The sequence below is a fragment of the Aotus nancymaae genome, unplaced genomic scaffold, assembly GCF_030222135.1.
Source record: "Aotus nancymaae isolate 86718 unplaced genomic scaffold, 86718_ANA_hifiasm-v0.15.2.pri h1tg000064l_1, whole genome shotgun sequence".
Taxonomy (NCBI): Eukaryota; Metazoa; Chordata; class Mammalia; order Primates; family Aotidae; genus Aotus; species Aotus nancymaae.
In genome coordinates, this window is record NW_026988479.1 from 4,786,579 (window position 1) to 4,808,709 (window position 22,131).

General features: G+C 34.7%; 1 protein-coding gene and 1 long non-coding RNA gene across 2 annotated transcripts in view; one reads left to right on the forward strand and one right to left on the reverse strand.

Moving 5' to 3' along the window:
• Window positions 1-22,131, forward strand: part of ADAMTS19 (ADAM metallopeptidase with thrombospondin type 1 motif 19) — a 255,323-nt gene that overhangs the window by 43,735 nt on the left and 189,457 nt on the right. The window contains exons 4-6 of the mRNA XM_012447921.3: window positions 9,956-10,128; window positions 11,371-11,454; window positions 12,114-12,271. Coding sequence (XP_012303344.3) covers window positions 9,956-10,128; window positions 11,371-11,454; window positions 12,114-12,271 — 415 coding nt within the window. The remainder of the gene's footprint in view (window positions 1-9,955; window positions 10,129-11,370; window positions 11,455-12,113; window positions 12,272-22,131) is intronic.
• The window catches only part of LOC135270622 (uncharacterized), a 371,213-nt gene that overhangs the window by 37,053 nt on the left and 312,029 nt on the right, over window positions 1-22,131 (reverse strand). The window lies entirely within an intron of this gene.

Consider the following 22,131-nt stretch of genomic DNA (forward strand, 5'->3'; position numbering starts at 1 on the left):
TTTCTTTTTGGAGGTTAAAATTGACTGCACAATAGAAAGAAGAGTAAGATTTATATGTTTGAATTTTGTTCTCAGTATTCAAATCCCTTAAGTCTGGAACTTTTCAGAGGCTCATAAACATTCCCAAACATCAAATCCTTGGTTCTTTTTGTCTGCCAGTTCTTTACAGGAACAAAATAAGGGTGACTGTTTCATGTACTTTCTTACTTCCTTTAGGCAGAGATCTGTGGTGTTTGCAAGAATGGTAAGGAAAATGAATGATTTCTGTTACATAAATAGGATCTGAAAGTCATAGCTAATATTTAGAAAAAAATTAAGTTTTCCTAGGAAATATCTTTATACATGGAATCCAGATATCTCAGGGTATTTACTGATCTAAGAAATATTTCCAATTAGAATCTGAGAAAATATGAATTTATTAAAAATTTTTCAGTTTAAGAACTTTAAAATTTGACTTGCAGATCTTAAATGTTCATGTAGTTTGTATCAAGATATCAATTCTAAAATTTATTATGGTATTTGAGGCTAGATTAGATATGTGCACGGTGACAATAAATCACATTTGTGGAGACCATAGGAGTCTATATCATCAATTGTCTAGGGTGTTCAGATTTAGAAAAAAATTATGCTTCTATTTAGAATATATTTATCTCAAATTAATCTGTTACTTCTATTTTCTTTTGTAAAAACTCATGATGTCAGTCTGTACAGGCGTCATCATCAAAATTAGTTAATTGAGTCTGTCTCCACATCACAGTATTCCATGCCCACCATCAAGCCAGTTTAAATAAGACATATCCCTCTTCTCTATTACAAACACTGTAGATATAAAGAGGATAAAATCAGCTGAACGAAAGTCAGCATTATGAACAAGCAAAAGCTTCTGTATTGGGAAATGATAAAAATGACAACAACAGTTTGGATTTAGTCCATCTAAGTAGATTACTTTGTATGAGTTATACTGAAAATCTGCACTGCGTAACTTTTGAATCATTGTTAAGTTCCAGCTGGTCTAATTACTCATGTACTCTGATGACACAAAGCAGACTTTTTATGCCATTATGTGTAGAGGAAAGATTTCTAGAAAATTCTGAATTGTAGTAGGTTAATAAAGCATAAATATACAGTTCATATTTGGCGAACATTGTGCATAAAGTTTCTGATATATGTTTTTTTGTAGGCGTGATTGTTACATGTAAATGTTGGCCTACTTGGACCGAGAACTTGCATGTGAGGAGTGCTAAGCTATTATCAGCTAAATGATTTACCAAGCTAACCTATTTTCAGATGCTTTGAGGGTTCAGAATGTTAAAAATCATTTTAAAATAAGCAATCTGTGAAATAAAATATTTACTTGTACTGATATGTCCAATTGTAGCCTTTCTCTTCTTACTTCAGGCTGATATATTAACAAATTAATAACATGGTCCAAATGTTGATAATGTTGCAGTATTTGCCTCTGGAAAATGAAATGATTAAGTTTGCTTGTCTTCAACTTGGTCTTTGTATTCTCTTAATCTTTTCAAGATTTTAAGTAGATTATGTTTCTAACTATTGCTTATACAAATATAGTTTTCCAAACAGGGATTTTCCTGTTTTAAAATGAGTTTGTTGTGTTATTGTATTTCAACATATTGTAAAGGAGGGGAAAGCACATGAGTTTGAGAGTTAGAGGCCTCAGGTTCAAGGCCCAGCTTCAGTCTCACTCCAGCTAGGTAGTCTTGAGCAATTCCCAGTACTTTTGAAACTTAGTTTTTTTGTTTCTAATGTAAGCACAACCAGTCACCTCACAGGAATGCAGAGATAAATGACACGGTTTCTATTCTCAAGAGGTGAACAATATATTATTTTAACAAACTGGTAAATCAGCAATTACACCAAAGACATAGTATACAAGATCGCAAGCTCCTAAAAATGAAAATTGAGTCTCAAAGATCAAGTAAAACTTAATTAAGACTAGAGGGAGAAAGGGGAACAGAGTCCAGGTTGAGATCATGAACTTCGGGATCAGACTGCTTGTGTTCATATCCCTATGCTACTTCTCTCTGTGTGATCTTGGGAAGCTTACTTTCTCTCTCAAAACGCCTACTTACTATATACAAAATGGGGATATTAATACTTGAACTTCAAGACTGTCCTCAGAATTACTTGATATTATGTATGAAAAATGAGAAACATGACGTTTTTAGTGCATGTTGTTACATGTTAATGGGGCAAGAACATTTCAGACAGAAGGAACAACACATGAAAAAGTGTAAAGGCATGAGAAGGCATCAATCAGGGGAGTGGAAACCAAGTTTCTGTACTTGATAAGATACATTCCCAGAAAAGTAGTCATGGACTAGAAAATGAAGGGATTTGTATGCCCTGGTAAGGACTTTGTCTTCAAGTGACATATCAATTTGTATTGTTTAAAATTTTAGTATAAATGTATGAGTATGTCTAAGACTCAGTAGGAAAAGAGAAGATATTTAAGGAGTTGAAGACAAAGGTTTAGGCAGGATGTAGACATGTAGAGATCATCGCCATTTTTTTTTTTTTAAGATGGAGGCATCCTCTACCGCCCGGGTTCAAGCGATTCCCCTGCCTCAGCCTCCTGATCATCTCCATTCTTAGAGCTGACTTGAGCTGACTTAACTAGACCACTATTGAACTAGATCCCATACTCCATCATAAGTATTGTGGAGATCATTGTCAATCTGTGGAGGGCATTATGGAGAACACACACTGAGCACTGGTTAATACTTCTACATTTCTTCTCTGACTGGAAGTATACAGTATCAATTGTGTTGTTTTTGTACATGCATTTGGATACAATATGGTCTAAAGATTTAGGAGATGAAGAATGAGCTCTGCATAGTTGCATATAATAAAAACATCAAAGGGAGCAACTTAATAAAAAGATTACTTCAATATGCATGATTTTCACAGACAATGGATAACTTATATGGCAGAGTCTACTGTGAAGTTGAGATTATTTAGAAACCTAGAATCTCCCACATAGCCTATCTAAATGAGAATAAGGACACAGGAATCTGACAGATTGGGGCCAACATAGCTGTCACTAGCTGCGACACTGAAGGAAACATACTTTTCTAACTCTCTCTTATGTGATCTATCTGCCACTCTTGGTACAGATAAAAAGCCTCTCATTTTATAAACGATCCCCCTGGTTCCTGTTTTAGCTCTCCTTTTATATTCTTACATCTCCATCTCTGTCTCTTCTATGGGAATGTCTTCTTCCATCTGTTTATCCTTGAATGCAGGCATTTCTCAGGACTTCCTTTTTTTTCTACTTCTCATTCCACCTACTTCCACCCTTCCCAGGGTGATATAATCCAAAGCCAATGTGGGTTCAGCTTTACATTGATTAATTCCAAAGTGTCTCCATTTCAATCTCTCTCCTGACTCATAGATATATGTAATAGTAACTTCTATTCAGAAGTCCTCAAGCATCTCAGACTTAACAAATCTAAAGCTGAACCCATCATCTCTCCTTCCAAACTCCTCTTCTGATATCCCCAACTATTTACCTAGTCACTTGAAAATTAAAAGTAACCCCCCAACCAAAACACAAGTAACAACAAACAAACAAACAAAAAAGTGTTAATCTAACCTTCTGCTTTTTCTTCCGCTAAGTCTGAATAATGATGTCTACCTCCTAATATTTTGCCTATCATTTCTTTCTACCACTTCTGTTTTATTATCATAGTAAGAACATTTGTTTAGCCAGTCACGGTGGTATACCTATAGTCCTAGCTACTCAGGAGGCTGAGGTGGAAGGATCACCTGTGCCTAAGAGTTCGAAGCTGCCATGAGCAATGATCACACCACTGTCCTCCAGCTGGGGTGACAGAGTGAGACCTGATCCCATCTCTAAAAGAAATAAAAGAAAAAAAAAACTACATTTCTATAAAATTATCATGGGCCAGTTCATGTAGTTATGTTACATGTGTTATTTTATTTTTATGTTTTCTATAATCCTTTGAGGTAGGTAGTATTTGTATCTTCTTTTTATTTTCAAACCTTTTTGTGGGTACACAATAGTTGTATATATTTATCAGGTACATGAAATGTCTTCATATAGTCATACACTGTGATACAAGCACATCATGGAGGACAGGGTACCATCCCCCTCAACCACTTACGCTTTGAGATATGAACAATCCAATTACATTCTTTAAGTTATTTAAAAATATACCATTAATTTATTAACTGTAGTTACCCTATTGTGCTATCAAATAGTAGGTCTTATTCAGTCTAACTCTTTTTGGTACCTATTAACCATCGTGCCCCTCACTTCACTTCCCAGCCTCTGCTAACCATCCTTCTACTCTTTATGTTCAGGAGTTCAATTGTTTTGATTTTTAGATCCCACAAATAAGTAAGACCACGTCATGTTTATCTTTCTGTGCCTGGCTTCTTTCATTTAACATAATGATCTACAGTTCCATTCATGTTGCTGCAAATGACTGGATCTCATTGTTTTTGTGGCTGCATAATATTTCACTGTATATAAGTACACCATTTTCTTTATCTGTTCATCTGCTGTTGGACACTTAGATTACTCCCAAATCTTAGCTATTGTAAACAGTGCTGCAAAAAAGACATTGAAGTGCAGATATTGCCTAGATACACTGATTCCTTTTTTGGGGGGTTATATACCCAGCAGTAGGATTGGTGGATCATATGGTAGCTCTATTTTTAGTGTTTGAGGAACCTCCAAACTGTTCTTCATAGTGGTTGTATTGATTTACATTCTCACTAGCAGTGTACAAGGGTTCCCTTTTCTACACATCCTTGCCAGCATTTGTCGTTGCTTGTCTTTTGAATAAAAGCCATTTTAACTGGGGTGAGATGATATCTCATTGTGGTTTTGATTTGCATTTCTCTGGTGACCAATGTTTTTGAGCACGTTTTCATGTGACTGTTTGCCATTTGTATGTCTTTTTTTTTTTTGAGAAATGTCTATTCAAATCTTTGGCCTATTTTTTTATTGAATTATGAGATTTTTTCCTATGGAGTTGTTTGAGCTCCTTATACATTCTAGTTATTAAACCTTTGCCAGTTGGATAGTTTGCCAATATTTTCTCCCATTATGTGTATTGCCTCCACTTTGTTAATTGTATCCTTTATTGTGCAGAAGCTTTTTAACTTGATATGATCCCATTTGTTCATTTTTGCTTTGAATGCCATGCTTGTGAGGTATTACTCAAGAAATCTTTGCTGAGACCAATAATGTCCTGGAGATTTTCCCCAAAGTTTTCTTGTAATAGTTTCATAGTTTAAGGTCTTAGACTTAAATCTTTAATCCATTTTTATTTTTGTAAATGGTGAGAGATAGGAATCTAGTTTGATTCTTTTGCAAATGGATAGTCAGTTTTCCCAGCATCATTTATTAAAGAGATTCTTTTCCCTAGTGTATGTTCTTGGCACCTTTGTCAAAAATGAGTTCATTATAGGTGTGTAAGTTTGTTTCTCGGTTCTCTGTTATGTTCCATTGGTCTATGTGGCTGTTTTTATGGCAGTACCATGCTGTTTTGGTTACTGTAGCTCTGTAGTACAATTTGAAGTCAAGTAATGTGATTCACGCAGTTTTGTTCTTTCTGCTGAGGATAGCTTTGTCTGTTCTGGGTCTTTTAGTGATTTCACATAAATTTTAGGACTGTTTTTTTCTAATTCTGTGAAGAATGTCATTGGTATTTTGATAGGGATTGCATTGAATCTGCAGATTACTTTGAGTAGTATGAACATTTTAGCAATATTGATTCTTCCAAACCATGAACATGGAATATCTTTCTACTTTTTGCTATCTTCTTCTATTTCTTTCATCAGTGTTTTATAATTTTCATTATAGAGATCTTTCACTACTTTGGTTAATTCCTAGGTATTTAGTTTCGTGTTTGGCTATCGTAAATGGGGTTACATTTTAAAATTTCTTTTTCATATTGTTCACTGCTAGCATATAGAAGTGCTAATGATTTTTGTATGTTAATTTTGTATTCTGCAACTTTACTGAATTTATCTGTTTTAATAGTTTTCTTGTGGAGTCATTAGGTTTTTCCAAATATAGGATTATATCATCAGCAAACAAGGTTAATTTGACTTTTTTCTTTCCAATTTGGATGCTCTTTATATTTTTCTCTTATCTGATTGCTCTAGCTAGGACTTGCAGTAATATACTGAATAACAGTGGAGACAGTGGGCATCCTTGTCATGTTAATGGATCTTAGAGAAAAGTCTTTCTGTTTTTTTCCCATTTAGTATGATACTAGCTGTGAGTCTGTGGCGTATGATTTTTATTATGTTGATGTATGTTCATTTTACCCCCAGTTTTTTGAGTGCTTTTATCCTGAAGGGATGTTGAATTTTGGAAATTATACAATTACATGGAAATTAAAAATATGTAATTGTATAATTTCCAAAATTTCCTCTTGTTATCAATTTCTAGTTTTATTCCATTTTGGTCAGAGAAGATGCTTAATATTATATTACTTCAATTTTTGGAATGGTGTAACACTTGTTTTATGGCATAACATATGGTCTTTCCTTGAGAATGATCCATGTCCTGAAGAAAAGAATGTGTATTCTGCAGCTCTTGGTTAAAATGTTCTGTACATTTTTATTAGAGTCATTTGGCCTACAGTGCAGATTAAATCTGATATTTCTTGGTTGATTTCCTGTCTGAAAGATCTGTCCAGTGCTGAAAGTGGGGTGTTTCCAGCTATTATTGTATTGTGGCCCATTCTCTCTCATTAGCTCTAATAATATTTTCTTTATATATAAAGATTATCTATATATAAAGATTATATATAAAGATTATTTATATATAAAGAAAATATTATTAGAGCTAATGAGAGAGAATATGTGTGTGTGTGTAACCATTTTAAATATATATACAACCAACGTGGAGCACAATATATATATAGGTGCTCCAGTGTTGGTTGCATATATATTTAAAATGGTTATATCCGCTTGTTGAATGGACCCCATTATCATTATATATTGACCTTCTTTGTCTCTTAAAGTTTTTGTCTTGAAATCTATTTTGTCTAATATAACTATAGGAACTGCCGAATTTTCCCAACTTGAACATAACCAATAGCTATCACCGAGATTACACTATAGAAAATACTTGGCTGGACATGGTGACTCTCGCCTATAATCCTAGCACTTTGGGAGGCCGAGGTGGGCGGATCACCTGAGGTCGAGAGTTCAAGACCAGCCTGACCAACATGGAGAAACTCCGTCTCTACTAAATACACAAAAAAATTAGCCAGGCATGGTGGTGCATGCCTGTAATCCCAGCTATTCAGGAGGCTGAGGCAGGAGAATCCTTTGAACCAAGATTGCACCACCGTACTCCGATCTAGGCAACAAAAGCAAAACTCTATCAAAAAGAAAGAGAGAAAGAGAGAAAAGAGAAAAGAGAGAGAAGAGAGAAAAAGAAGGAAGGAAGGAGAAAGAGAGAGAAGAAAGAAAGAAAACATCTAGGAATACAACTTACAAGGGACATGAAGGACCTCTTCAAGGAGAACTACAAATCACTGCTCAAGGAAATAAGAGAACATAAACAAATAGGAAAAAAAAATCATGCTCATGGATAGGAAGAATCAATATTGTGAAAATGGTCATACTGCCCAAAGTAATTAATAGATTCAATGCTATTCCTATCAAGCTTCCATTTACTTTCTTTGCAGAATTAGAAAAAACTACTGTAAATTTCATATGGAACAAAAAAGAGCTTGTATATCCAAGACAATCCTAAGCAAAAAGAACAAAGCTGAAGTCACACTACCTGACTTCAACCTACTACAAGGCTACAGTAACCAAAACAGCATAGTACTGGTATTAAAACAGATAATATAGACCAATGGAACAGAACAGAGACCTCAGAAATAACACCACACATCTACAACCATCTGATCTTTGACAAACCTAGCAAAAACAAGCAATGGGGAAAGGATTCCCTATTTAATACATGGTGCCGGGAAATCTGGCTAGCCATATGCAGAAAACAGAAACTGGACCCTTTCCTTATACCTTATACAAAAATTAAGGTGGATTAAAGACTTAAATGTAAAACCCAAAGCCATAAAAACTCTAGAAGAAAATCAATGCAATACCATTCAGGACATAAGCATGGGCGAAGACTTCATGACTAAAATACCAAAAGCAACTGCAACAAAAGCCAGAATTGACAAATGGGATCTAATTAAACTAAAGAGCTTCTGTACAGCAAAAGAAGCTATCACCAGAGTGAACAGGTAGCCTAAAGAATGGAAGAAAATTTTTGCAATCTATCCATCTGACAAAAGGCTAATATCCGGAATCTACAAGGAACTTAAGCAAATTTACAAGAAAAAAAAACCATCAAAAAGTGGGCAAAATAGAAGGGTATGGGGAGACTGGAGAGAGATATCATGAGGAGAAATACCTAAAGAAGATGACAGGGTGATGGATGCAGCAAACCACCTCCAGAGCACTTGTATACCTATGTAACAAACCTGCAATATCCGCATATGTGCCCCAGAACATAAAGTATAATAAAAAAAAAAAAAACAGGAAAAAAATGTGGGCAAAAGATATGAACAGACAATTCTCAAAAGAAGACATTTATGCATCCAACAAACCTCCATGGGACATGTATACCTATGTAACAAACCTGCACTTTCTGCACATATATCCCAGAAATTAAAGTAAAAAAAAAAAAAAGAAGGAAAAGAAAATATCAACACTACAGATATCTCCCTTGTGCCCACATCCAGGGTCTAATTTCTCCTGCCCTAAGATATTCACTGACTTGGTTTTTAACACCATTTCTTCTCAGGTTTTGATGTGTCTTTAAATGGAATCATACTATACTCCCTAATATTTTGTACTTGACTTCTTTTCATCAGCAATATGTGGATGAACCTCATTATTTGTGAGGTTCATCCATAGTTTCACATGTTACACCAGCTGGTTCCTTTTCATTGTTATATCATTTCTCTTATATGAATAACATTTTTTTAATCCACATACTATTGATGATTATTTGAAATTTTAAAATAGTGCCACTCTGAATAGTTTATACATGTGATTTGTATGTGTTTCTGATGGCTATATATTTTAGATAATTGATTAATGGGTATGCAAATATTCAACTTTAGTAGGCCCTGCAAACCAGGTTTCCAAAGTGTTTATTCCAGTTAAATCTCTCAGCATGTATGCATATGGGACTTCTAGTTGTACCCACAGTCTTGTTGGCACTTGATATAGTCAGTGTCTTTAATTTTAGCTTATTCCAGGGATTTTAATTTATTTAATGTATTGTGGTTTTAATTTGTATTTCCCTGAAGACCAATGAAGTTAAACATTTTCCCATGCTTATTAGGCATTTAGATATTCTACTGTGAAATATGGTTGTTCAAGTTCTTTGCCCAGTAACTTCTGTAAGATCCTGAAGAAAAGTGGAGCTGAATTCTTTGTAACTCATGCATAGTAATTTAGTAATCAGGGGCACCTGCCTGAAATTAGGATGTGTGGGGCATCCCACACATCAGGGACTTCTTCCAACTAGACCTTTATTTTGACATTGGTGTCAAAAAGAAAATTGTAGTACCTTTTATTTATTGAATTATTTTGTTTATACTGGAGCTCTTTGCTAGAAATTTAACTAATGTGATCTTATTATAAGCAATCAACAACTCTAGAAGGTAGGTGTTATTACTATCCACTTTATAGATAAGGAAACTGAGGCCGACTGGGTGATGTTAGTTTGCTAAAATGGCAGTGCTAATAAGTGGGAGAAGTTCAGTCTGTCTTATTCTAAACTCATACTTCAAAGCCAAATGCCCTTTAAGATTTTGTGTGTGTAGGAAACTTACTTGGTTTTGCTAATTATTACATGTGTTTAATATTATTCACTTTGTCAATATGAAGGTGCATTGAAAAATTCAATTCTCTGTTGCAGATAAAGGAAGACCTAGGTCTAGAAAAATAGCAGAAAGTAGAAGAGAGAAACGATATTCATACAAATTACCTCAAGAATACAACATAGAAACTGTAGTGGTTGCAGACTCAACAATGGTTTCCTATCATGGAGCAGATGCAGCCAGGAGATTCATTCTAACCATCTTAAATATGGTAGGCAAACTTTAAAGTGCGCTTGGAATTTTTTCAAGAAAACTCTAAGGAAGAAATGTGTGAGTATTTATAATGAAGTTCTTTAAAATTAACTCATTCCTATTCCTTTCTCTTATTGTCATCAGTAAAAAAAAAATAGGTATAAAAAATTGATCAATCTCAAAAGCAGTATCAAAATGATAATCTACATCTTGTTAAAAAAGAAACACCCTTCTTGTTAATTTTGATGTGACAGAACTCTGTTTTTCTTTTCTCTTTTTTTGGTGCTGTTCTTTTCCTTTTTTAAAAATATTTCTAGCCCAATTTTATTTATTCACTAATTTTTTTTTATATTTAAATTTTGTTGGTACATAGTAGATATATATATTTATGGGGTATATAAGATTTTTATACAGGCATATATTTGTTGAAATTATCAGAAATATTTTAATACATGTTTACATACATAGCCTCACAAAAGGACTATAGGTTAATTATGATGTGATATAAAAATGAATGGTGGTAATCCACTGAGCTATTATATAGGTATGTAAAACTAGATGTCAGATATGATTCTACTTGATGAGCTAAAATTTTAACCAGCTAAATCACAGGTGGCTAACTTGGGTTGATGATTTCTGATTGTAGAAATCCTAGTATCTATCATGTTAGGGATGCTTATGACCAAATTAATCCTTTGACTTAATTGCATACTCTGTTGGACAAACCTCATTCAAGGAAGAATCTGAAGGTTGTAGTGAAGAGTGATTCTTAGAATAAACAGAAATAAATGTTGAAGGCAAGTTTTTATTTATAAGTCAACTACCATTTAAGAATGGCTGATGTAAGGATAAATATAGTCCCATTTTTTACTATCTTTGCTGTCATTTGGCTGTTTTCCTGAGGACAGAGTTTTTTTATACTTTAGATATTTCCATCCATATTCAGTTACCTTCTGAACACTCTTCTAGAATAGGATATATGGTATATTAACACTACCTAACAACTGGTCTTTTCTAAGTAGAAATATATCTGAAAGCATGGGTTTGTGTGTCAGTTATAGATTTTCTGATACAAATTAAATCAATACTGTTTCCTTTAAAAATCAATGTAAAAATAAAAAATTATTTTGCATTACAGCTTTTTTTTTTTTTTTAAATAAGATTTATCAACTAAATTGAGACTTCTCCATGTATGGGCCTTGAGAAAAATTAAGATGATTTTCAGTTTAATTTTAGGATTTTTATTGTTATTTGTTTTTAGGTTTATAACCTTTTCCAACACAAGAGTCTGGGTGTGCAGGTCAATCTTCGTGTGATAAAGCTTATTCTGCTCCATGAAACTCCAGTAAGAAAGTCTTGAGTTTTTTATTCAATTAAATGGGTGAGAAACTTTGTTCAGAAACCTTTAAGTAAAGGGAATGTTAAGAATGTATTTAAAAATCCAGAAATATCCACCAAATCACTTAAAGTATACATACAACTGGCCTTCAGTTTTGGTTAATACTTCCATCTTATTTAGAAAATAGGATGTTGTTAGTTTCCAAGAATCCTGAAAACAAATCTTGACTGTCCAAAGTATAATTTTAAGAAGTCATTTTAAGTGGCAGTTTTATTCTATTATTTAGATGTGTACTTTTAACACTTTTTATTTATTTTAAATGGGCACTATTCTGGGACATCATTTTGACATGCTGCTTAACTGGCACTTTAGAAAATTTTGTTCTTAAGTTGTAGAAACAACAAGTTATTTAACTCTAAAAGTTCCACATTCTTAATTGAACCTCTTTCCTTTCTCAGAATGCCATTAAACAGATTTTGTAATTATTACACCTTCACAAAGTTTTATGCTTTTAAGCTCAGGCCAAATTAACCCTGAATGTCTTCCAGGTTCTAATTAATGTTATGGTCAGCAGTTTGCTTCAGTAATTCAAGAGTGTCTTTGTGATTTGTTCTTATGTATATACTTAAGAATAATTTGCCTTATGATGAAATCTGTTTTTGCAGCCAGATCTATATATTGGACCTCATGGAGAAAAAATGCTAGAGAGTTTTTGTAAGTGGCAACATGAAGAATTTGGCAAAAAGAATGATATACATTTAGAGATGTCAACAAGCTGGGGGGAAGACATGGCTTCAGTGGATGCAGCTATACTTATAACAAGGTAAATTTTCCAAAGCCAATTAAATGGCATTCCTAATTCAATGGCTGTACTGTTAATCCCATTAATCCCTTAATAGATAATGTTTTTATTTCAGATTTTGTATTTCAAAAATGGTTTTGGCATAATGATGTTAATCGTCTCCCTCATTCATAATAATGGATTTGTAGACAGCAAATATTGGATGGCATATTGACAAAACATTTGGTTTTGTCAATTTTAAAAAGTTACCCTAAGTTTTTGACATCAAAGGCATAGTCATTGATAATGATAAGTTAACTGTGTGTTTTTCAGTCATCATCATATAAAGTAACCTAATATGTTAAATTCAGCAATTGAAAAACATTGTGGCTCCATATGAGAAAATTTCAATTAAGTCTTTGACTGATTAATTATAAGCTGCATTGTGAATGTACTACTAAAATATATTTGTAATATACCATTAAGTGTAATATGTAAATAAAAGAAAGTGAAATAATGAGCAACAATATATTCTATAAGATTACTGTGTTTAATAATCATACATTAATTTTTCTTGCTTGCAGCTAGTAAAAATAAGTAATTCACTGTGAACTAGCAATTTAATTTTAGTCATCAAAAGTTTTAGCATTTCACATCACAGAAAGCACAGTAGTGTAATTACATAAGATTTTCTGAAATGAAATCATTGTAGTTTCTTATAATTAATACTAATTGCAAATAATTCATAAAGTTAAAAAATCACTATGCAAGAACACAATTGGACCTCTACTTTCAGCTAAATAGGTATGATTGATACTGAGCTTCTGCAATAAGCAATCGTAACATTGGAAAATAAGAAGTTACTGCTTTTAGTCATTGGAGAATGAACAGTGTAAGACTGCACATCCTGAAAGAAGGGAAATTTATTATGCAAGCTTTGCAGTCAACCAGTTTTTTCCCTTTTCTTAACTAGCAAAGCAAGCTAGAATCTAGGTAGAACACAGTGATCCTGTTGAGGACACCAGAGATGAAAGTCTTGGGTATGGAGAGGTGCCATGAAGTACATGTGCTGATCATACTTGAGAACTTGGCAAGGGCTAGTCTGAATATAAACAGATAGAGACTGCCCCAAATTTACCATAGGATTGCTACTATAGAGTTCAGAATTTAAAAAGATACTAGGATTGAGCAAATTCAAGCCATAAGAGTGGAATAATATTGTGATACCTTATCATCTTTCCTAGCCTTAGAGGAGACAGATCTTGAAGGTTGAATACCACCAATTTACAGAAGCTTGGGTATCATCTTGGATTTTTGTTAGATTCTTCCTACCAAAAAATAAAATCAAACTTATCCAAGTGCAGGATGATGAGCCAGTAATTGAACTGCCCCCTAAAATGGTTGTAAGCACTCTTCAGAGGAAGATAACAGAATCACAGGTCTCTAAAAACATATCATCCACAATGTCCAGAGAATGATAATTAGTCAAGCAAAGAAACATGAAAATGTGACCTATGGTCAAGGAAAAATAGTCAATGGAAACTGACCTTGAGATAGCCTAGATGTTGGATTTAGCAGATTAATGTAGTTGTAATTGGATTCTCAGAAGAAGAGAGTAAGAATGGTAAGAAAATTTATTTGAAGACATAATGGTAAAAAAAATTGCCCACATTTGATGAAAGCAACAAATATGGACCCTGGCACATCATAGGAAAATTGCTGAAAACCAAAGATAAATGGAAAAGTTTCAATCAGCCAGTGGGGCAAGTATAGGGGGCAGTGGAGGGAACATTGGACAGGAGGAACAATGTTCTGATAAATGACTGACTTCACATCCGAAAAACAGTAAGTTCAAAAGACAATGCAACATCATTTCTAATGTACTGAAAGAAAGGAAAATAAAGAGATCCTATCAAACAAAAATACTTATTGAGTTCTTAAGATACTATCTTTACTATCTTAATCTCTGAAAGGGTATCTATCAAAAAAAAATCTACAACTAATATCGGAGCTTTTGAGACAGAGTCTTGCTCAGTCGCCAAGGCTGGAGTGCATTAGTGCGATCTTGGCTCACTGCAACCTCTGCCTCCTGGATTCAAGCGATTCTCTTGACTCAGCCTCCCAAGTAACTGGGACTACAGGCATGCACCACAACACTCAGCTAATTTTTGTAACTTTAGTAGAGATGAGCTTTCTTCTCATCACTGAAAGTAAGGTCAGGATGTCTCCTCTTATCACTTCTATTCAATATTGTACTGAAGATCATAACCAGTGCAGTAAGGCAGAAAAAAAAACAAAAAACAAAGGAAAAACATATATATTTGGAATAAAAAGAAAGATGTCTGTTATTCATAGATGATATAAAATGGTACAAAGAATATTTTAAGAAATCTAGCAAAAATTTGCTAGAATTTCTAACTGGATTTTCAAGGCTACATCATGTAAAATCAGTTTTCAAAAACCAATTGTGTTTATATATAGTGGAAGTGAACAATTGAAAAAAACTTATGGTGACTTCCAAAATCATAAAATACTTAAGAAAAATTTTAGTAAAATGTGTGTAAAACCTCTAAAATGAGAACTATACAGCACTGTTATGAGAAATTAAATATTTAAATTAAGATTAATTTATTGGAATACTAAACCAACATTATTAAATGTCGGTTTTCTCCAAATTGATTTATAGATTCAATATACTCCCAAAGAAACAATCTTTGCAGGCATGTTTGGTAGAAATTGAAAAGCTGACTCCAGTACCAATTTGTAAAGGCAGAGCACTTAGAAGAATCAAAACAGTTTTGAAAAATAAGAACAAATTGAGGCCAGGTGTGGTGGCTCACACCTGTAATCTCAGCACTTTGGGCAACTGAAATGGGCAGATCACCTGAAGCTAGGTATTCGAGACCATCCTGGCCAACATGGTGAAACCGCATCTCTACTAAAATTACAAAAATTAGCTGGGCATTGTGGTGTACGCTTGTAGTCCCAGCTATATGGGAGGCTGAGCCACGAGAATTACTTGAATCCAGGAGGCAGAGGTTGCAGTAAGCCAAGATCCTGCTACTGCACTACAGCCTGGGCGATAGAGCAAGACTCTGTCTCAAACAAACAAACCCCAGAACATTCTCATTCTGTCACAAGAATGAAAGTATTTATACACATATGAAAAAGGAACAAATTGGATGGACTTACAATATATGATTTCAAAACTTACTATAAAGGTTTGGAAATCAAGACAGTATGGTTTTGACAGAAAGTCCTGCAAATCAATGAAGCAAAATAAACTGTCTAGAAATAAACCTACGTATATATGGTCAATCGATTTTTTTGTTGTTTTTTGAGATGGAGTTTTGCTCTTGTTGCCCAGCTGGAGCACGATGATGCGCTCTCCGCTCACCGCAATACCAAAAAAGTACTAATCAAGAAATATTAACAATCATCTGCAATTTTTAAAATGAAAACCATTTCCTGTTCAAAGATATTCATATAAAAATGATAAAACAAGCCCCAGAATTTGAGAAAATAGTTGCCATACATATACTAACAAAGAATTTATATCTAGAATGTTTACATGTATGTGTATATATACACATATACAAATACCAAAATATGTAAGCCTCTTAAAAATAAGAAAATAATTCTTAAGAGGTGCTCAACATCATTAATAATCAAGAAAATGCAAATTAAATTCATACTCGCTTGAAAGGCTTCAGTTATAAAAGTTGAAAATACCCACTGATAGTGAGGATATGGAACACTCCTCAATTATTGGTGGAATTATAATATGGTTCAACCACATTGGAAAATGAGTTTTTGTTTTGTTTTGTTTTGTTTTTTTGAGACGGAGTTTCGCTCTTGTTACCCAGGCTGGAGTGCAATGGCATGATCTCGGCTCACCGCAACCTCCGCCTCCTGGGTTCAAGCAATTCTCCTGCCTCAGCATCCCGAGTAGCTGGGACTACAGGCGCGCGCCACCATGCCCAGCTAATTTTTGTATTTTTAGTAGAGACGGAGTTTCACCTTGTTGACCAGGACGGTCTTGATCTCTTGACCTCGTGATCCACCTGCCTCGGCCTCCCAAAGTGCTGGGATTAAAGGCGTGAGCCACCGCGCCCGGCCGAGTAGTTTCTTATAAAGTTAAACGTTTTCCCACATCAGCTTCAGATATTCACTTACAAAAAAATAAAAGTTATTCACAGAAAAAACTGAACTTGACAATTTATAGAAGCTTTCATAATTGCCAAACATTATAAATAAATGTTCATTTAAAGGTGAATGGACATACTGTGTGTGTTCATGCAATTGAATACTCTTTATCAAACTACTGATAAGTGCAACTGCATGGATGAATATTAATGACATTATACTGAGGCCAGGTGTGGTGGCTCACACCTGTAATCCCAGCACTTTGGGAGGCCTAGGCAGGCAGACGGATCACTTGAGGTCAGGAGTTTGAGACCAGCCTGGTCAACATGGTGAAACCCTGTCTCTACCAAAAATACAAACGTTAGGCAGGCGTGGTGTCTCATGCACGTAATCCCAGCTACTCAAGAGGCTGAGAGGCAGGAGAATTGCTTGAACCCAGAGGCAGATGTTGCAGTGACTGGAGATTGCGCCACTGCACTCCAGCCTGGGCAACTGTGAGACACCACCTCAAAAAAAAAAAAAAAAATGGAGAGAGAGATCCAAGATGGCTGATCACTAGCAGCTCGGGCTCGTAGCTCCCAGTGAAAGCACAGAGAACGAGAGGACGCCACACTTTCAGACAAGTATTTGCTGCTCACTGACCAAGAGATTCCCAGCGGAGGAGCCCCACGGGTCGCCAGAGCGACTCTTGTGGCCAGCGCGGCGGTTTTGCTGGCACCTTAGCGCGGCAGTTCTTGGTGCAGAGTCCGGAGATTCCCGGGTAGAAAAGCACCATCAATCTTAACACTGCCTGCTGTTTTGGCGGGCGCAGTGGATTGCTCAGATTTCCGCGCTGGGAATCAACAAGTTGGACTTCCGCTCAGAGACCTAGTTAGAAAGTCGGTAATTACAAAGACGACAGACGGATAAATATATAATGAAGGGAAGAAACCAGCCTAAAAAGGCAGAGAATACTCAAAATCAGAATGCCTCTCCCTCTACAGGGGATCGCAATTCCTCATCAGTAACGGAACAAGGCTTAATGGAGAACGAGTGTGTTCCAATAACAGAAGCGGGCTTCAAAACGTAGGTGATAAGAAACTTCTGTGAATTAAAAGAACTTGTTCTAACCCAATGCAAAGAAGCTAAGAACCTTGAAAAAAGATTTGACGAAATGTTAACGAGAATGGACAATTTACAGAGGAATATAAGTGAATTGACGGAGCTGAAAAACACAACACGAGAACTTCATGAAGTATGCACAAGTTTAAACAGTCGAATTGATCAAGCAGAAGAAAGGATATCAGAAGTCGAGGACCAGCTCAGTGAAATGAAACGAGAAGACAAGATTGGAGAAAAAAGGATAAAAAGGAATGAGCAACGTCTCCAGGAAATATGGGACTATGTGAAAAGACCTAATTTACGTTTGATAGGTGTACCTGAATGTGATGAAGAGAATGAATCCGAGTTGGAAAATACTCTTCAGGATATCATTCAGGAAAACTTTCCCAACCTGGCAAGGCAGGGTAATATTCAACTCCAGGTAATACAGAGAACACCACAAAGATATTCTTCAAGAAGACCAACCCCAAGGCACATAATCGCCAGATTTATTAGGGTTGAAATGAAGGAGAAAATACTAAGGGCAGCCAGAGAGAAAGGTCAGGTTACCCACAAAGGGAAATCTATCAGACTCACAGCAGATCTCTCAGCAGAAACCCTACAAGCCAGAAAAGAGTGGGGACCAATATTTAACATCCTTAAAGAAAAGAACTTTCAACCCAGAATTTCATATCCAGCCAAACTAAGCTTTATAAGCGAAGGAAAAATTAAATCTTTTGCGAACAAACAAGTACTTAGAGACTTCACCACCACCAGGCCTGCTTTACAAGAGCTTCTGAAAGAAGCACTATACATATAAAGGAACAACCAATATCAGCCTTTCCAAAAATATATCAAAAAGCAAAGAGCATTAACACAATGAAAAATTTACACCAACTAATGGGCAAAACAGCCAGCTAGCATCAAATGCCAGTATTAAACTTATATATATTCTAATTGGGTAAAAAGCCAAAATGCATCGGTATGCTGCATCCAGACCCATCTCACATGCAACAATACACAAAGACTCAAAACAAAGAGAAGGAGGAAGATTTACCAGCCAATCAGAGAGTAAAAATAAACAAATAAACAAAAAGCAGGAGATGCAATTCTCGCCTCTGATAAAGTAGACTTTAAAGCAACAAAGATCAAAAGAGGCAAAGAAGGACATTACATAATGGCAAAAGGATCAATGTAACAAGAAGAGCTAACGATTCTATAGATCAACGAGACAGAAAATTAACAAGGACATCCAGGACTTGAACTCAGATCCGGAACAAGTAAACTTAATGAACATTTATAGAACTCTCCATTTCAAATACACAAAACATACATTACCACCTCACACCTATTCCAAAAGTGACTACATAATTGGAAGTAAATCACTCCACAGTAATCGCATAGCATTTCATAGGTTTAAATGAAATATTGGTTGGCTGCTTGTTTGTTATTTTCTTCCCTTATTCCTTCCAGTCTACAGCATTAAGTATAATTATTGGTATAAAAGAGGTTTTCAATACCCATTACTAAACTGCATTCTAGTCTGGGCAAGAAAGCAGTACTCCCATTCTCTCTCTCTCTTTCTCTTCCTTTTTCTTCCTTTTCATTCTTTTTTTTCTTTCTTTCTTCAAAAAAAAATATATATATATATAGTTTTCTAATTTGACTTTCTCTCTCTATATATATATATAGAGAGAGATATGTATATGTGTATATATATATATACATAGTATATATGTATATATATATATTATATATAGAGAGAGATATGTATACATATATACATATATACGTATACATATATATAGTGAAAAAGCCAAATTAGAAAACTGTCAGAGAATGATTCCACTTACATAGAGTTTGAGAATAGGCAAAATTAGTCTGTGGCGTCAAATGTTGCCTGCTTTGAAGGTGAGAAAATTGACTGCAAAGAGGCAGAAGGAACTTTCTGTGGTGGTGGAAATACTGGATATTTTGCTTTGAATACATGTGGGTTTATATATTTGTCAAAATTCACCAATCTTCTCATTTAAATTGTGTGTATATTATGTAAGTTTTACCATAATAACATTGGTTAAAAGAAGAGTAGTAAATTCAAGTTGGTAGAAGGGATGGGAAGATTTGTGTGGATGGAGAGGAGACCTATAGCTATAAGCTTTAAGGTGAGTCTAGGTTAAACGTCTGCATTGATGAAGTCTTCCTTCCTCCTTAACAGTAATAGATTTAAGAAATATTGCTTCTGAGACTAAAGAAGATGACAATCATAATTTGATTACTGATTTATAATTTTTCCTTATTACGAATGCAATATATTCGTTAGAAAATTGGTAAGTACAAGAATAAAGATAAAAATTAGCCTATAGACCCACTACCTAGGAAAAAGTACAGTTAACATTTTAAAGTATATTTCATCAGTTGTATTTCCTATCTATGTATATAATTAAATACATGTATTTACATTAATGGGATCATAATCTACATACAAGTTTTGTTTCTCACCAAACAAATATTGTGGCATTAATTTTATTCCTTATTTTCAATGTCATTTTTCTCTCAATACTCTAAAAAAAAAAAGCCTTAGAATTTTCTGCATACAATTTTTTTAATGTTAAAAAACTTTAAAACTAGCATCCTAAACTGATCACTCTTCATTATTGCCTCCCTTGTTGCTGGCTTTCCCTAGATATGCAACCCAGCAGTTCTATTAAACACCGCATGTTCTCACTCATAAGTGGGTGTTGAACAACAAGATCACATGGACACAGGGAGGGGAACATCACACATCGGGGCCTGTTGGTGGTTGGCAGGATTGGGGAGGGATAACATTAGGAGAAATACCTAATGTAGATGACAGGGGGATGGATGCAGCAAACCACCATGGCATGTATATATCTATATAATAATCCTGCACAATCTGCACATGTACCCCCGAACTTTAAGTACAATTTTAAAAAAGGAAAAGAAAAAAACATAGTGTGATATATTTCATATATACAAAGAGCATAAAGAATAACATAATTAACAACTACCTGTTTACCCCTCCACTTAGGAAACAGAATGTTATCTATGCTGTTGAAGTCATTTTACATACTGTTTTATAATCAGTGTTTTCCCTTAAAAATCTATTCCAAAAATTTGCTTATTTTTATATATTTTTCTTAGAAATGTAGCCTACTACGATTTTATTTTCCAAGTAATACATATCCTCATAGCAAAAGTTTAAATATAACTTTCAAATATATTGTCATATTATAAGCATATTCTTATGGTAAATATAGAAGAAACACTTTAGTTTTACCAAACTTCTACTCCCACTCTTCAACCCTAAAGTAATCAATGTGGAGTTGGTGTGTATGGGAAGAACAATTGTTTCATGCTTTACACATGAAGTTTTCTCTGTTTGCTTTTTACTTTACTATTTGTCATTTATTGTGGAAGGCAGAATAATGTCCCCTCCCTCTGCAAATATTCACCTTCTGATCTCCAGAACCAGTGAATATGCCATCTTACGTGGCAAAGGGACTTTGCACATGTGATGAGATGGGCAGATTATCCTGGCATATTTGAGTGGATTCAATGTAATCACAAGAGTTCTAAAATAAGGAAGAGGGAGGCAGAAGTTCAGGGTAAGAGAAGGACTGGAAGATGCTATAAACCCAGCTTTGAAGACGGAAGAACAGGTCATAAGCCAAAGAATGCCAGCAATGTGTAGAGGCTGGAGAAGGCCAGGACGTAGATTATATCCTAGTGCCTCTAGAAGGTATGCAGCTCTATGGCACTTTTATTTTAGTCCAGTAAGACCTGTACTTGACTTCTGACTCTAGAACTATAGAATAACAAATTTGTGTTATTTTAAGCCACTAAGTTCATGACAATTTATTATAGCAGCAGCAGGAACCTGATCCATTCCTATTGGTCTGCATCATTTGCAGGGAGGAGCTGACATTTAATAAAAGTATCCTGATTTATTCAACTACTTATTTGTTTATAGAACTTTTTAATTTTTTGCTGTTAGAGAAAATGTTCTATAAATATGTTTATCTATGGTTTAACATGTGCTATAATAATATTTAGGGTAGATTAAATAGTACTTGCTCTGTCAAAGTGTACACATATCTAAAATATTGACAAATACTGGCCAACTGTTCTTCCTTTACTCACTGGTGGGACAAGGCTTCTCTGGCGGATCACCCTTTCTCTGTATTTCTGTTTGCAGTGCTGTAACAGTGAAATATCAGCCCACTAAAGGGAATATTTTTTTCTAAGTGACCTAGTACCATTTGGTCAATAAAGATTAAATGAGTGCTTCGTGTAGTTAAGGAAAAAATATCCCTTTGTAGTTAGTGTAAAGATGACCAGCTCTTTAGCTTTGTAAGGAAGCTGTGAAAAATAGAATAATATAAGAAAAAATGTTAATCTCCATGGATTGCTTGTTCTTATCCATATTTGACAGACTAAACTCATAACCAGGCTCAGTTTCTAGTAAGTGCTCATTGTAGATAACTATTAAATGTTGGGAGTTATGTGCACACATTAGTAGGAAGAAATTTTAGCTCAGGAATCAAGTTTGGTCTCAGCTAAAATGCATAATGCTTCTACAAATCCAAACCTATCTGAGGTCACATATTTGTCAAATTGTCCTTTGCAGTACAATGAAGTAAATAGTTTAAAGCTGA